This window comes from Pleurodeles waltl, chromosome 7 (assembly GCF_031143425.1).
Source record: "Pleurodeles waltl isolate 20211129_DDA chromosome 7, aPleWal1.hap1.20221129, whole genome shotgun sequence".
Classification (NCBI taxonomy): Eukaryota; Metazoa; Chordata; class Amphibia; order Caudata; family Salamandridae; genus Pleurodeles; species Pleurodeles waltl.
Window position 1 is genome coordinate 677761488 of NC_090446.1, and position 13368 is coordinate 677774855.

General features: G+C 45.2%; 1 protein-coding gene across 7 annotated transcripts in view; it reads right to left on the bottom strand.

The window, feature by feature from the left end:
• Nucleotides 1-13368, bottom strand: part of SH3RF2 (SH3 domain containing ring finger 2) — a 260863-nt gene that overhangs the window by 19017 nt on the left and 228478 nt on the right. For all 7 annotated transcript variants that reach the window (XM_069244686.1, XM_069244689.1, XM_069244683.1 and 4 more), the window contains exon 9: nucleotides 9169-9518. In XM_069244686.1, the coding sequence (XP_069100787.1) occupies nucleotides 9169-9518 (350 nt within the window). The remainder of the gene's footprint in view (nucleotides 1-9168; nucleotides 9519-13368) is intronic.

A 13368-nucleotide genomic window follows, 5' to 3' on the forward strand; every position in this document is an offset into this window, starting at 1 on the left:
CTTACATGTAAGGAAAGGGAAGGTTTAGGCCTGGCAAGTGGGTACACTTGCCAAGTCGAATTTACAGTGTAAAATTACACATACAGACACTGCAGTGGCAGGTCTGAGACATGATTACAGAGCTATTTATGTGGGTGGCACAACCAGTGCTGCAGGCCCACTAGTAGCATTTGATTTACAGGCCCTGGCACCTCTAGTGCACCTTACTAGGGACTTACTAGTAAATTAAATATGCCAATCATGGATAAACCACTTACATACAATTTAAACAGGAGAGCATATGCACTTTAGCACTGGTTAGCAGTGGTAAAGTGCTCAGAGTTGAAAAGCCAACAGCAACATGTCAGAAAAAAATAGGAGGCAGGAGGCAAAAAAGACTGGGGATGACCCTGCATAAGCAAAAGTCTAACAGGAAACATTAAGGTAATTAACCTTATGCTAGTTTAAACAAATTGAACAAAAAACATCTGGCTTACCGCAACCGCCCATGGACTTTTAACCTATTTTTTTTTAAAGAGGCAGGGCAGATGGTGTGGGTGACAGTCTCACACCTAATGACAGGATGTGATGTACCCATAACTTGTCTGTAGTCTCACTGCACTAGAGTGTATGTTTGGGACTCTACATTTATCTCAGAAATGGGAGCCCGGACTACCAATCAAAGATAATAAAAGAGTAGGATGAAATCGAGATCAAATGGGAGATCCACGGCAAGTAATTCAAAGGGTTGTTGCTAACAACTGGATAAATAAAGAAGAGAAGAACAAGGTGGGACAATTCCTAAAATCAGACAAGATGGGTCCACCAAGACTATTTGAAGGTATTGGGTACCTGGGGAGTTGTCTGCACACAGGAGCGAAACAGAAGGGGCACTGTCAAGTGGTTGAATAATCAACACCCATCCACCTTGGCAAACTCTTCTGGTGCAATGGTTCGCTGTTAGTGCTTGTGAAGGGTGAGCAGGGGCCAGACCCCTTGCAAGGTTGTGCAAGGCAATTGCCCGCTTAGTCCATGTCTTTATATGGTTTTGAAATTGAGCAAAAGCCAAACTAGAGATCTGGGTTATCCCTAAGTGTCAAGTACACATACAATCTTCAAAATATTTACAAATTTTAAAATTTAATTAGTGTTTCATTAACATATGGCACTGTTTTCGCCTTCATACACAATTAGACCTCAGATTGAACTGGGAACAAGTTACCTTTTGATACCTAGTGATTAATATCTACCATTCTTACACTGATTTCCAGGATGAAAATCTCGGCAGAGCGAACGGTCCCTCCAAGCCCAGTTTGCTTTTTGGTCTTCTCTTCTGCTTTCTGTAGAGGCCATGTGGCACTAGCGAAGATGGTGTGCTACCCCAATGATAGTATTATTTTGCAAACCTTCCCCTGCTCGTCCTTCATTCCTTCTTCAGACAGGCCACACATCTGATTTGGTCGCTGCGGCGCCATCGGGAGCTCTTTCCACTCTAAAGCTAACTGTGACTGCGGGTGGATTAGATCTTCTGGACTTAGAATGCTTTTATTCAGCTGCAGATGTCCAATGGGTGGCTCACTGGCTTTCTGCCCACCTCCCTGCATGAGATGGGGTTTACCAGTAAAGACTTTTAAGGAAGGCTTAATGCACTGCTCATCGTTTCCTACTGACCATTCTATGGATCACCAACCGGGGTTATCATGCATGGCTTTCTCTTGCCTTGCCAGAACCTGTAAACTCACTGACACGAAGAAACCCTATGCTCCTGCACTACCTTTGCTAAGCCTTCCCACTCGCACAGGATGGCTGTGCTCAGAGCAACTCTATCAGTGGCATGTTGCAGGTGTCTTAAAATTGGGGACTTTGTTTCTGAACAGTGAGCTACTAAATTTCCAAACCCTTGTGGCAGACTACCATCTTCACCCCGGTCAACTCCTTACTTACAACCACCTTAAATAATCATTAAATGCCCTATTTCATGTCTGCTACCTAGCACTAACCCTACAAGAGGTGTGCCAGAAGCTCTGTACCATAGGAAATGGTGGCAAACTGATAGAATGGGTGTACAGACCTATCCTGCAACATGGAAACCACTCCAGGTCTTCTTGTCATACTACCTGGGTGATTGATGTAGCCAAACCTCTGCAAGATATGGTCTAAAATACTGGACTTTCCCCACAAAGTATCCCACAGCTGTCCCTTTAAGTAAATTCATAGTGCTTCCTTGTGAATGCATTCTGCCCGTTGCTTGCCATTGGCCTTGTGGTTTGTAACTCACAATTTGTTGCTTTCAATTTGCTGGCTTTATTTGTTTTAGGCCATGCAGCTTGAATTTGTCCCTTCCCTTGCCAAAACCCTATTTACAGTATCCTGCTGAGTGCTCCCTTTCTGTAAACAGGCCTGTAAATCTTGTTCTTATCATCATATTTGCTGTGCATTCAAAGAACAAAGTCAAATGTCAGGCTCTGTCTTCGGTGGGAACTTAGGGGGTCATTCTGACCCTGGCGGTCACCGACCACGGGAGCACCGCCAACAGGCTGGCGGTGCTCCCTCGAGCATTCTGACCGCGGCGGTTCAGCCGCGGTCAGAAACGGAAAGTTGGCGGTCTCCTGCTGACTTTCCGCTGCTCGGGAGAATCCTCCATGGCGGCGGAGCGCGCTCCGCCGCCATGGGGATTCTGACACCCCCTACCGCCATCCTGTTCCTGGCGGGTCTCCCGCCAGGAACAGGATGGCGGTAGGGGGTGCCGCGGGGCCCCTGGGGGCACCTGCAGTGCCCATGCCAATGGCATGGGCACTGCAGGGGCCCCCGTAAGAGGGCCCCACAAAGTATTTCAGTGTCTGCAAAGCAGACACTGAAATACGCGACGGGTGCAACTGCACCCGTCGCACCTTCCCACTACGCCGGCTCAATTCTGAGCCGGCGTCCTCGTGGGAAGGTAGATTTGCCCTGGGCTGGCGGGCAGCCTTTTGGCGGCCGCCCGCCAGCCCAGGGCAAATCTCAAAATACCCTCAGCGGTCTTGCGACCGCGGAGCGGTATTTTGTCGGGGGAAGACTGGTGGGCGGCCTCCGCCGCCCGCCAGTCTCAGAATCACCCCCTTAGTGTTTACTTTCCTTTCTCTGACTTCAAAGTGAGAGGATTTATGCAACAATCTTGCTGGATACTGGGGTTAGGAAAGAGTTTTTTCTATCACATGACAACATTTAAATAGACTTCAGAATATATCAGAATTGCACCCTACTCTGTATCACTCCACTTTATGCCACTCCATGCCACTGTTCTCTTCTCCATTCGGAACCACTCTACATTATGTCACTGCTCTCTATGCTACTTCACACTATGCCTCTCTACTCTACTCTGTACTACTCTACTCTAAGCCACCGCAGTTTGCGTCTCTCTACACCACTGCGCTCTGCTCGTCTGCACGCCATACCACTCCAGTATAGGCAACACCAATATAATCCGCACAACTCCACTCTCTGCCACTCTGCAACGCTGCACTGTACGCCACTGCACTCTAAGCTAATACACTTTACTCTGTAACACTCAACTCTATGCCCCTGCACTCTACATCAATACACTGTACATCATTCTAATCTACTCTGCACCTCTGCACTCTATGCCACGGCACTCTACACTACTTTACTCTATGCCATCACACTCTATGCCACTTTATGCAACTCCACTCTAACCTGCACTTCTCCACTCTAAGCCACCTCACTCTACTGTGAAATAATCTACTTTATGCCACTGCACCCTGTGCCACTGCATTCTATGCCACTGCACTCTACCCTGCACCTCTCCACTCTACGCAACTGCACTCTACTCTGAAACAATCTATTCTACGCCACTATACTCTATACCACTCTGACCACTGCACTCTAGTTCAATGCACTCTACACCACTGCAAGCTGACTCTCTGCAACACTGCTCTAGTCGCCAATATACTCTACACCACTCTGCCCTGTACTACTGCATTTTGCACCAATATACTCTATTCCACTGCATTCTATGCCACTCTACTCTGCCCAATGCCACTCTATGCTACTGCACTTTACACCAGTGCACTCTAAACAACTGCACTGTCCTTTACTCTGCACCACTGTACTCTATGCCACTGTTCTCTGTACCACTCTACACCACTGCACTGACACTCTACTCTGCAACTCTGCACTCTACACCACTCTACTCTATGCCACTGCACTCTAGGCACTATACTCTACACCACTCTACTCTGCACCACTCTACACCACTACACTCTATGCCACATGAGTCTACTCTGCACTCTATGACACCACTCTGCATTACTGCGCTCTCTGCTACTCTATTGTATGCCACTCTACTCCACTGCACTCTATGTAACTCTACCCCATGCCACTCTATGCCACTGCACTCTGCGCCAATGCACTCTAACCAACTGCACTGTACGCCACTGCCCTCTAATCTGTACCACTGTACTCTACGCCACTGCTCTGTGCCACTCTACTCCACTCTACATCACTGCACTGACACTCTACTCTGCAGTGTTGCACTCTCCACCACCATACTATACACCAATGTATTATGTACTACTGCATTCTATGCCACTGCACTCTATGCCATTCTACTCTGCATCACTCCACTCTACAGCACTTTGCCCTACTCTGCACCACTCTACACTACACCACTGCACTCCCTGCAATGTGAGTCTACTCTGCAATCTATGCCACTGCACCACTCTACACTACTGCTCTCTCTGCTACTCTGTTGTATGCCACTCTACTCCACTGCACTCTATGCCACTCTACTCTGTCCATTGCCACTTCATGCCACTGCACTCTAAACCACTGCACTCTACAATAATGCACTCTAAACAATTGCACTGTACCCCACTGCACTGTACTTTGCACCACTCGGCTCTACGCCACTGCTCCTATGCTACTCTACTCCACTCCACACCACTATGCCACTAGCTTTAAGCCATGCTGAACAGCAGCTACTCTGGTGTATAACATGGCTAATGGCTAAAACACATTAGCAAAGCCATTAACTCTTTCGTAGATGAGACCTATTGGCTTTGCCAATGTTTGTTAGTACTATTAGGTACCGTGGTACCTGAAAGAACTGTGAAAAATACAATTACATCATAATAAAAGCTGCTACAAAATGCGCAAATACATTTCGGTTAAATAAATAAAAAGTGCTTCTTAAATACAGATTTGAATAATATACAGTTTATACCTAGTGATAAAAAAAATTATAACACTCCATTAAAACCACACACTCCACAGCTCACCTTGGAACACAATTACAATACCTCTCTGAAAGAAATATCTTTGCCACCAGAAAACTTCACGTGACTCCTTTTAGTAAATTCAATGCAGGTTTTCAAGCCCCTTTGTATTTGCAGATTTACCAGTTGCCACATTTGCATGTGTTTAGGGAAGGAGACACCCTGGCAAGAAGGCCTATTCTTATCTGTCTGCCCCTCCCTCCCTCAGAGCACAGGAGACCCCCTGCCTTCCAGCCCAGCTGGGGAAACTCCTCTGCCCATAATTTCACCCTGCTTCGTTGCCCTTTAGGTGAAAGCTAAAATTACAGACAAATGCCGTCCGTTAAAGCTTTCATCACGGACAACGGACAGCAGGGCGAAATTACGGACAGTCCGTGAAATTTACGGACGGGTGGTCACCCTATAAATTGTATGTATATAGCGCGTAGTACACGGACTTAGATGACCACTTGATCCCAACCTGGGGTCCGATTAGCATTTTATCCTCGATGTCATTTGCTGGTTCCCAGTGTAAGTAAGAATCAAGCTGCAGACAAGCACTGCCAATAAAAGGCATCAATGCACTGAGATCCTTCTGGCTCACAGGGAAAGCAAGCATTGGTAAAGTCAATAATCACGTCTTTAACAAGTGAGGGAGTGCGAAGGGGAGGGGGGCTGCGGCATCTCCTTTGCGAATGTTTTAGTTTGCACTTTTCAAAAAAGATTTTTTAATTTTCCATACTAAAGTTAGAACAGTGAATTCAAAATGAGAAAAGGCCAATGGAGTGTCGTGACATATGCACACAAGCAGAGTTCATCTTGTAATGGTGAAAAATGTTTTTTCGGCATTCGAAGAAAGGCATACACCGTGACGCACTGGTGGACATTTTAGCAATTTTGAATTTACTGTTCGAACATGGCTACTGGCCACCTTATAGCAGTGATTTAAAAAACTATGTACGGGGGGCAGGGGTTGCTAAAATAACAAAGCGAGCGGGAAGGGGGAGCTGGGCCCCACCGATGGGGGAGGCGAGTGTAGTGCCGTGTGCAGCTGCTGAAACCCTTGCCCCAAGAGTGGAAATAATAAAAAGCAAGAGTGTGGAGAGGCAGGGGCGAAATGTAGGAGGCATTGGAATTTAGGGATTGGTAGTGAGTGGAGAAAGAGAGATGAATGATGCATTCACATTGAGAGCAGAAACACAACTAAAAGGCAGCTCTTTCACAACAGCAGCGGAAGGATACTTGACTAATCAACTATAATTGATTTAAGAAAACGAGGCACGAGGGGCTGGACAAACCGAAGAATAGAGATCAGAGTTATCAACTAAGGAGCAGGGAACTGAGACAGACAAGACAGTCATTTAATCACAGCAAAAAACTGACTCGAAGTCCACTTTATACACTACATTGAAGACAAGTTGTATTAAAAAAAAAGTAGGAGGCAGATTTAAGAGCCCCTAGCGCCTCCTTGCGCCACACTAGCATCATTTTTTTACGCTAATGTGACCCAACGAGGCCAAAATCGCCATGCCAAATTTACAAAGTGGCACAATGCATGCATTGTATCACTTTGTAAACCTTTGCGCTACATTATGCCTGCGTCAGGCATAATGGATGCAAAGGGGCGTTCCCTCGTCGGGGGGGGGGGGTGGGGGGCAAAAAATGTCACAAAGAAATCTAAGAGATTTCTTTGCATCATTTTTTTGGCACTTTTAACGCCTGCTCAGAGCAGGCCTGAAAAGGAGGCACACCACTGTTTACAATGGGCCTCAATGGGCTTTGCAGGATTAGCGTCCCAATTGTTGACGCTATTCCTGCAAGGCACCGAACTAGCATAAAAGGTTATTACTCTAGTTCCCTAACTACCACCATGGTGCGTCGTATATTAACCACAGTGCACTTATGGTGGCGTTAGGGGGGGGGCGCTAGAAAAGTGGCTCAGCACTATATGCAGCGTCTCTTTTCATAAATCTGTCCCTAGGTGTCTCCGGCATTCTCCACACAAGAACCACATTGATGGCAGATTTTAGTTCTCTGGGCTCACCTTGCAAAACATATTGGTTCAGTTTATAGCATTTGAAGCATTCTCTGGTTTGTCTCCTGGCTATCCTTGGCGGAAAACCTGCTTGTTCAAGTAGCGCTTACTCTTCCAGTACATGCCAATCTAGATATTGATTACCCATCCATTTTGTATGTTTTCCTGTAATGTATTTTGCTCTCCTGAAAATCTAATGCAAAGTGGTCACGCTATGGTTGCATGTGCAATAAAAAAAATAATAATAATAACAGTGCAAAAGTGCCTTTTTTCTACTAAAGTCAGTCAATTTAATGTCTCAGAATGTAGCAAATCGTAACCACTATTGAGAGGCAAAATTTGTTTGCTTCATGAGTTATTATGAAACAAAAACAGCGTAAGATACTGGAAAGTACCCTATGGGGCATATTTATAAGGAACAAGCGCATCATCTTCGAGGAGCCAGTTTCCTTGCATCGCCCTGTGCCCCCTAACAACACCATGATAGTGCTGTATACATATACATATGTATTCAGCGCACCATGGTGCACGTTTGTACAATAGCGTCAACATTTTTAATGCTAGTGTGGTGCTTTGCTGGACTAGTGCCAAAAATGTTGATGCTAGTGCAGCAAAGCTCGGGAAGGTCCTTCGGAAATAGCACTAGTGTAACTTTAACACCTTCCCTGGGCAGGCGTTCAAAAAAATGATGCTAGAATGGCACAGTGAAATCTTGTAAATTTCACTGCGTCATTTTTTTGGGCCTCCATGTGGGGCATCGCCCCCCTTGCATACATTATGCCTGGCGCAGGTTTAATGTGGCACAAGGGTTTACAAAGTAGTCCAATGCTAGCATTGTGTCACTTTGTAAATATGGCATAGGGCGAGGGCCTCTCTAGCGCTACCGTAGCATAAAATAAATGATGCTATGGTGGAGCTAAAGGGCACAATGAGCTTATAAATATGCCCCTAAAAGTAACTCAAAGCAGCGCGAAGCTCTGCTTTGCGTTACTTAGCACCAAGGGGGCATTACATGGGTGGCCCATGGGTGTTCCCCTGCAACCACCCGTGCGTTTTCACGTAAAACCGTATCTACAAATAATAGTATGCAGGGTTTTGTGCCAAATGTTAACGCCATTTAAAGGCAGCATCAGGCATTAAAAGAAGAAATGTTTTAATTTCTCCTTTCTTTTCCGACTTTGCATGCGTGCTACACTGTGCAGCATGCATACAAAGTAGGCAAAGTTTTAAAGTGTGTTGAAGCATAGTATTTTGTACTGGAAGGCTACAATCCCAGTACAAAGCCCATGATAGACTCATGCACACACCCTTGCATTATGTCGCAATGGTGTGTGCATGGCGCACAACAGCTGAAATCAGCACCAGCGCTAGAAAGAACGGAGGAGAGAGACATATCTTTGTAGAGATGGCACTTTCCTGCTCCCTCGCTGCCACGCAGCACATCACTTTTCATTGCTGCGCCGCGCTGGGTGCTTCTCTCTTGTCCACTCACTACCAATCTGCCCCTTAGTTGTTTTTTAACACAGTCTTATTCATAAGGTAGAGACAGTTTGCTAAATTCTCCATTACTCTTTTAAAGTGATCTGTACGCAATGCACGTTGCAAATGGTTTCATAATCTGTATAATTCCCCATTACCCTGGAGCAAAGATCTTTCTGAATTATAGACTGGAGCAAAATCTGTTTGCCTCTTTCTATATTACACAAACAACACAAATGGTGCGTACAGATGTTCCCTAATTTTGCATGACTGCAAACTGTCTGGCTTATATCACCTGATCTCAACATATGCAAATTGGCACTTTACGATGCTACCTGGTGATACTACATATCACCTTTACCAATAATGCTTTCAGAGTTTGAATACATTAAATATGTTGTCTATAGCGTATGTCAAACTTACCTTTTCTGACAAGCTCTTGGATGTGTCTGGCTTCACCAATATGGACGGAGGCGCCGAACCAGGAGGCTTTTGCATCGTGCTGGTTTTAGTCACTTTAGTGTCCAAGATCACCGAACTATCAGCGGAATGAGCTCTTTGCTCTGTGCCCCGGCTGAAGACAATGCCAAAGTCATGACAGGAGTTAGGCCTTGTTCCTGTATCTGGGGGAGAAGAAGGGGTGCTGTTCTGCTCTGCCAAGTTCTGGTAGCTCTGGAACTGCTGTGGGCGTACAATGGCAGATGGAGTTCGCCGGAGGCTGTTGTCCATCTGAAAAAGAGGCCCTGTCTGGCCGTACCTGGGGAGCGAGGCACCTGTGAAGGAAAAGCAAATTGGATGTAGGTGGCCAACCAGAGAAGTGGAAGTTTGCTCTTTCACCTTCTCCTGAAGAAACTATCAGCAATGAGAAGAAAACCACATCGATTTCAGGAACAGCAAATCTAAAAACGCGAGGTGAGAGAGCCTTCGAGACTCCCTTTAGGTTTGTGTCCAAGCCCCTAAAAACTGCTGCAATTTGTACTCAACTCTCCCTCAGTTCCCGGATCTAACATCTGTGCATTTGTAAAGCGCTTGCTGACACCTTCTGGAACCTTGGCACTACATAATAGATGTTTATTTCTGTCCAGCTCAATGGTACTTATTTTGTTGTCCTCAGAAGTATGGAAAGGCGAATAGACTAACCAGGAATAGGGGCTATGACCATAAGGTCAAACACAACCCCATGGATGCATGGATTCCATTTAGCCACCAGACCAGGCTACCAAGTTAGAATTTGAAAAATGTTGTCAGGTCTTCTTTCGCCTCAACTTTAGCATTTTTCACGCGCCCACCAAGTTTCTCAGAAGTACCAGTTGATCAAAAGTCAACTTGAAATATCTGCCGTTTTGAGCCCACAGTCATTCTTCTCTTCAGGCACATGGGGATAAATTATTTTGCAGCTCAACGGGTCCACAATCAAGTCATGCAATGTTCTGTCATTACTTATATTAGCTGAGTTCCTTTACAATGCCTTAGCCAACAACGACTGTCAAAATTCCCTCGAGGCCCCCACAACTCCAGGATCTCACTCTAAACAAAATGTGAAGTACACCCTAACAGTGAATGCCTGTGATGCTGCCCCTCCCCGCAGGGCCAACTGCATGTCAGGCTTTTTCTGCCATGGCTGTTGGCTACATATGCACTTAGCAATTTGAAGGATGGTCTCCATTCTGGCTGAAGATCATAGATGGCATACATGATGCAACAATTAGACAAGACTCCGTTGGTGGCTGTAATCAACGTGTCAAGACAAAGTTCATGAGAGTTGACATGAAGGTTGGTTCTCGATACCCTACTTAATAAATATAATTGCCTAGAAGGAAGGTTTGAGGTATAAAAGGGGTTATTTATTTAAAACCACATTTGACTAATTGTGCAGTTAAAATTAAACACCATGATGAAAAATTAAGGATCTATCTTTAAGCATTACAGAGGTATGCTTTGTCACAAAAGTGGTGGGGAAATGCTCCAATAAAAACACCGGGAACAATGTGGTATTGCTAGTCTCTATCGTCTGGCATGAACATAAGGAAACTGTGGCCCAGGGTTAGTCAATGGACAAAGGTTGGTATAGGGGCAGTGCATGTGATCTTTGAGGCTGGTACACCCATATAAATGAATGGTCCGGGGCATTCAGATCCGGAGCTGGCCTTGCTATTGGCATTCTTTATGATGTAGGCCTAGCGGGAATTAATGGATTTGCAGAAATATGGTTCTTGGGGGCACAACTCTCACGGTTCAGTTCTTCGTGGTCTCCCTAGGTTCTGGTGCTGCTTGGGTGCTGCCACAAAGCTCTTTTTGGGGCAATTTGACATTGGAAACAGGGTATTTTTTGAGTTAGCTTGATAGATTATGCTCTAGGTTTTCGAGCCTCAGCTAGGAGACAGCTATGGGCAAATGGGGGAGCAAAACAGACAAAACAGATCCTGCAGTATTTCTTCCTACCTGGAATGTCCGCCACTTTGCTGTGAGGTTATTGGCACTGACAAACAAAATGTCCCATATCTCAGGTTTGGATTTACGCCATTAGGTTTTAACTCTGGCTTGGTGTCCTTCTTGACATTGTAGCCTCATGATTATGCTTAAAGTCATGGGAGACAGCAGACCTTGATAGCTGGTAGGTTTAAGTAGGACACAGTTCGAACAAAATGGTGTTGGTACAAAGAGTGCTAGCCCTGCGTACCAACACTGCCCAGCAAAGATTACTTAGAAGTTTAAACGCTGCCATGGTAAACGTTCCTTGCATAAAAATGTTGAGCCATGGGACCCTGCTCAACAACACGAAGGATAACGTGTGGTGGAACTGAAGGAGTGGGTTATTTTGGAGTGTGGATTAATTTCAAAGGGATGTTGGGCACAGGATTTATTAGAACCTCTGGGCCAGGTGGTGGAAAAACGAGGCATGTTGTGGCCAGGTGTGTGAAGTGGAGCAGCTGTGTTCTCGCTAACTCGCTTGTCTACATTTTGCTTCAGTTGTTTATATTTTAGGAGGTCTATTTCTTTGGGCAATAGCAACTTGTTTAACATCACTTTGTAGTTCACTTTTTTACGCGCTAAAACCCAAAGTTATCATGTTTGAAAATTTCTGGGTGACATCTACAAATATATGTGAAGTGTGAAATGAAATGTAAATCTATCTTGTACAATTAAGCTGAAGGTGGGCTTGAGTGTACCAGCGTTGGGTTGGCCTACTGGGCACTCTGACACTGTCAGGTAGGCCAACCTGAAAGGACCAGTGTGTAGACAGTTGTTTGGTCATAGTCTCCAGGACCAAAACACGTCCACACAATTGCCCATTCAAGCCGGCCCTTCTAGCAGTGCAAGAGTGCCCGATAGGTCAGTCCAACACTGGTGTGTATGCTGATCTTCACAGATTAATTTCAACAGTACTGCAACTTTTTTTATTCATGAAGTTCTGGTGGCATATAGGATTAAAACAGAGCTCAGTACTTAATCCAGGGCCAGGGAGGCAAGGCTCCAAGGAAACCAAGTGAGATCGGAGATTGGCTCCATATGACAATTTTAAAGACATTTACAAAACTAGCAGTAGAAACGTTCTAGTCATTTTTAAACCCAAAAGCAACAAAAGAACACTACTAAATACCTTCTTGTCTATACTGTTTTAAACGGGGGACACTTTAAGGAACAAATTATGCAGAAATGTGTACGCTTCTCTATCAAATAATGATTGCACAGCAAGAAGGATGAGTAGCAAACAGGAAGTTGGAAACAGGAAGTTAAACAAAGCTTCCTGGAATGATACCGAGTCAGTTGCAGGGCTCCGACTTCGACCTGCGCTTTCAAACACCTTCTCGTGTGTATGGCAAATAAATAATCTTTTACTCTCTACGACTAGCACAACAGGGACTGAAAACAGTCAAAGTCGTATGGACTCTGTAGAACATGGCGCTACTCGCTAAAATGCTACTCGCAATCCTAATTTGAAAGCAAAGGTCAGAATAGGAGGTAAAGTGTTAGTGTTCACCAGAGGAAACAGGTGCCAGTGATGCCAGTTCAGGAGCTGCAAGGTTTCCTGATGTGTGTGAATTTTGGGCCTAGAGTATAAGGGACACTTGGGAGAAGCCTTACTTTGCCATCAGCAATGCTCGAAAGCTGGTCAGACTGCCTGAGGTCTCTATATAATCAAGAGGGAGTGGCCACATTCACCAGGGCAGATCAATTGATACGACCTGCTTCCCAAGGAAATCCTTCTGGTCTGTTATAAGGACTCTCCCACTTGGCTTTAATTTAGTGGCAGCATTAATTTTTGACTCCTCGCAAGAGACACCAATGTCGTATCTTGGCAGGCTCTACCCTGTTCATGCTAGATGGAAGTGCCAGGGAGACACGTTAGGTGAATATGCCCCCACTCTCCATAAATTAAACAATCGTGCAGTTTTGATTACATTGTTAACAATACCATAATTAAAGAGGGTTGGATGATTCTTTCACAATGGAGAACAAGAACTGGCTAGAGCTTGTAAGTTTGCAATTTGTGTGATGCCCCGATCAGGTGTACAGACTCCATACAAATGTCAAACCCATTGCCTTTGCCAGTGTATACTTACCAAGTAGCACAGTGGACTGATCACAGACAAAAGTATCTGAAAAAAAGGATGCTACAGA